The sequence below is a fragment of the Pteropus vampyrus genome, unplaced genomic scaffold, assembly GCF_000151845.1.
Source record: "Pteropus vampyrus isolate Shadow unplaced genomic scaffold, Pvam_2.0 Scaffold170, whole genome shotgun sequence".
Classification (NCBI taxonomy): domain Eukaryota; kingdom Metazoa; phylum Chordata; class Mammalia; order Chiroptera; family Pteropodidae; genus Pteropus; species Pteropus vampyrus.
Window position 1 is genome coordinate 3,488,077 of NW_011888951.1, and position 2,754 is coordinate 3,490,830.

The 2,754-nt window shown below is 41.9% G+C and overlaps 1 protein-coding gene across 3 annotated transcripts in view; it reads right to left on the minus strand.

Moving 5' to 3' along the window:
* SCP2 (sterol carrier protein 2) overlaps positions 1 to 2,754 on the minus strand; it is a 141,958-nt gene that overhangs the window by 125,326 nt on the left and 13,878 nt on the right. The window contains exon 1 of one of the 3 annotated variants that reach the window (XR_002782839.1): positions 2,559 to 2,748. The exons of 1 other annotated variant lie outside the window; for it this stretch is intronic. Coding sequence is in view for 1 of the 2 variants with exons in the window: in XM_011370474.2 (XP_011368776.1) it covers positions 2,559 to 2,627 (69 nt within the window). In the remaining variant the exon portion in view is untranslated. Of the gene's footprint in view, positions 1 to 2,558; positions 2,749 to 2,754 lie in introns of those variants that run through there. One more of the 3 variants, XM_011370474.2, reaches the window with a different exon arrangement.

Consider the following 2,754-nt stretch of genomic DNA (forward strand, 5'->3'; position numbering starts at 1 on the left):
ATATAATAGTATGTTTATTGAATATATGCTTAAAGGATGAATTAACTATAACAGTAATGCGTGGTAGAGATAGCAAGGAAGGAACATGAGATTTTAAGTAATCCTCTCCAAAATTATATCAAGACATATAAGTTACTTAGTCCACTGAGCCTGAGAGATGGACACTAAAATGGGGATAATCATCCATTACCTGGTGAGGATTATATGAGATAATGTAATATTTTTCAAACTGTAGGTTTGCAGAGAGTGATAAAATCAATTTTAAGGGTTGCGACCAGCATTTTTAAAAATAAAATAGAATAAGAAATATCAAGAGTTCACATGTAATAAAGATAAGTGTTGCTTTAGCAAATTTTGTTTCAGTTGTGTGTATGTGTGTGTGTGTACAGGGTTGTGATGTAAAATGTTTTTCTTTATGAGTCATGGGATTACTACACATAAAAGTATTAGAAAAATTAAGTACTTAATTATATGGTCCTGACTACAAGGGCACCAGAATTTCAAAAAAAAAATGACCAGTGTAACTTAGAGCAATCTGAGGAAGTCTTAAGAAAATACAGGACTTGGACTCTGTTATAGACTGAATGTCTGTGTCCTCCCAAAATTCACATATTGAAATCTAATCCCCAATGTGATAGTATTTGGAGGTAGGACCTTTGGGAGGGTTATAAGGATGAAGCCCTCATGAATGGGATTTCTGCCCTTATAAAAAGAGACCCCAGAGAGCTCCCTTGCTTCTTCTTCCATGCATGGACACAGCAAGAGGACAACTGTCTATGAACCAGGAAGCAGGACCTCACCAGACACCAAATCTGCCCACACTTTGATCCCACCAGCCTCCAAACTGTGAGAAATATTTGTTGTTTAAGTCGCCTAGTCTAGGATAGTGTCATATGGCAACCCAAACAGTTCTTAAAAACAGGTGGGATTTAAATCAATCAAAAGAGGGCATATCAGGAGGTAGGTAGCATTAGCAAAGGTACTTGGCCTGTTGTCAGCCAGGTGGCAGTTGTCATTTGTGTTAAAACCTGTTGACATCCACAACAGGAATTTTAACTCATTTCCTACACTAATGATAGAATCTCATTAAGAGAATTTGGAGTTGTCTGGATAATTCAGCTACTCAAACTAAGAACCATAACACAGGAATCCAACCAGTTGAGATCTACCAATAGAGCTTAAACTACTATCTAGTAAACTTCCTCTTCATCAAAACCTGACCAAAGTTCCAAAAGATAAAACTCAGAGGGAAGTACAATGGCCTAATAAGCGTTGATAAGCTGCTCTCATACTCCCAATTTCTTCCTTCAGGACTGTAACTAATACTTCCCACACCACCATCTTCCAACTTGAGTAAAGAGATACATCTCCTACTTCCCCAAGAGTTAGAAAGCTCTTTCTCTGTGCTTTCCTATATAGACAATATAATCAGACATTCAACAGCCAACAAAGGACCTGACTGCATTGATACTATAGTTAAAAAGGCCTCTGGCCTCCTAAAGTAGCAAGCAGAGTACCACTTGAGAAACAAAAACGAGATTGGAGGATACAGAAAACTTGCCACTAATGCCAAGACACTGAGTCACATCACTAATGTTTCTCTTCCTCATCCACACTTCGAAATGTCCCTGAGCAGAGATCCAACAGTACAATGCTGCATACCCTTATCCATGGAGGATATATTCCAAGACCCACAGTGGATCTCTGAAACTGCAGATAGACCTTAACCCTATATATACTGTTTTTTTTCCTCTACATGCATACTTATGATAAAGTTTAATTATAAATTAGGCATAGTAACAATAACTAGGAGTAAAATAGAATAATTATAACAATATACTGGAATAAAAGTTATGCAAATGTGGTCTCCCTCTTCCCCTTCTCTCTCATAACCCAGATGGTTAAGTGACTAGTAGTGGGTAGTGCATACAGCATGGATAGGATGGATAAAAGAATGATTCACATGCCAGGCTAAATAGAGTGGGATGGTGAAATTTCGTCTTGCTACTCAGAATTACATGCAATTCAAGACTTATTAATTGTTTATTTGTGGAGTTTCCCATTTAACGTTTTCAAACTGGGTTGACCACGGGTAACTGCAACCACAGACAAGGGGGCACTACCGTATTCCTAAGAGAGCAAAGCTGGCGACATTCACAACCTGATTCTCTTTTGGGTGTGAGGCCAGTTGCCTGGTTTGAAGATCCACTCATTAAAAAAGGAGGTGTGGACTTCGGGTTATCTTGGGGCGTCCTTCTCAAACTATGACTCAAGGAGGAAAAGGAAGGAAGAAAAGGAAAGAAATGGCCCCCAAATAACCCCAAGACACTACGTTCCCTCTGAAACACCCTACATCACAACCCACCAAAGTCTTCACTCTGATGCCCCAAGGGTCCAGAAGCAGGAGCTGGGCCGTGGGAAGTCCCTGGCGCCCTCAAGGCTGGAAGGATGACCGCTTCCCTCAACCCCTCACGCAGTAACCTTGGGGCTCCCCTGGTCTCACCCGCACAGAGCGCAGCAAGGAGCGCCCGCCTTGCGGGTTAGGTCGCTGTGCTTACCTTGGTCATCCCAACTCCCACGACGAACACTCGTCGCCGGGTCCTTGGCTGTACAGCGGTAAGAGTCATGGCTCAGATGTGGTGGGGGAAGGGTAGAAGTGGACACAGCGGACACCAGCGCAACACGGGTGGATTCTGCAGGACTGACGTAGCAAATGAATCCAAGCTCGCCCAACCCGGAGGCTATGAGAAGGCG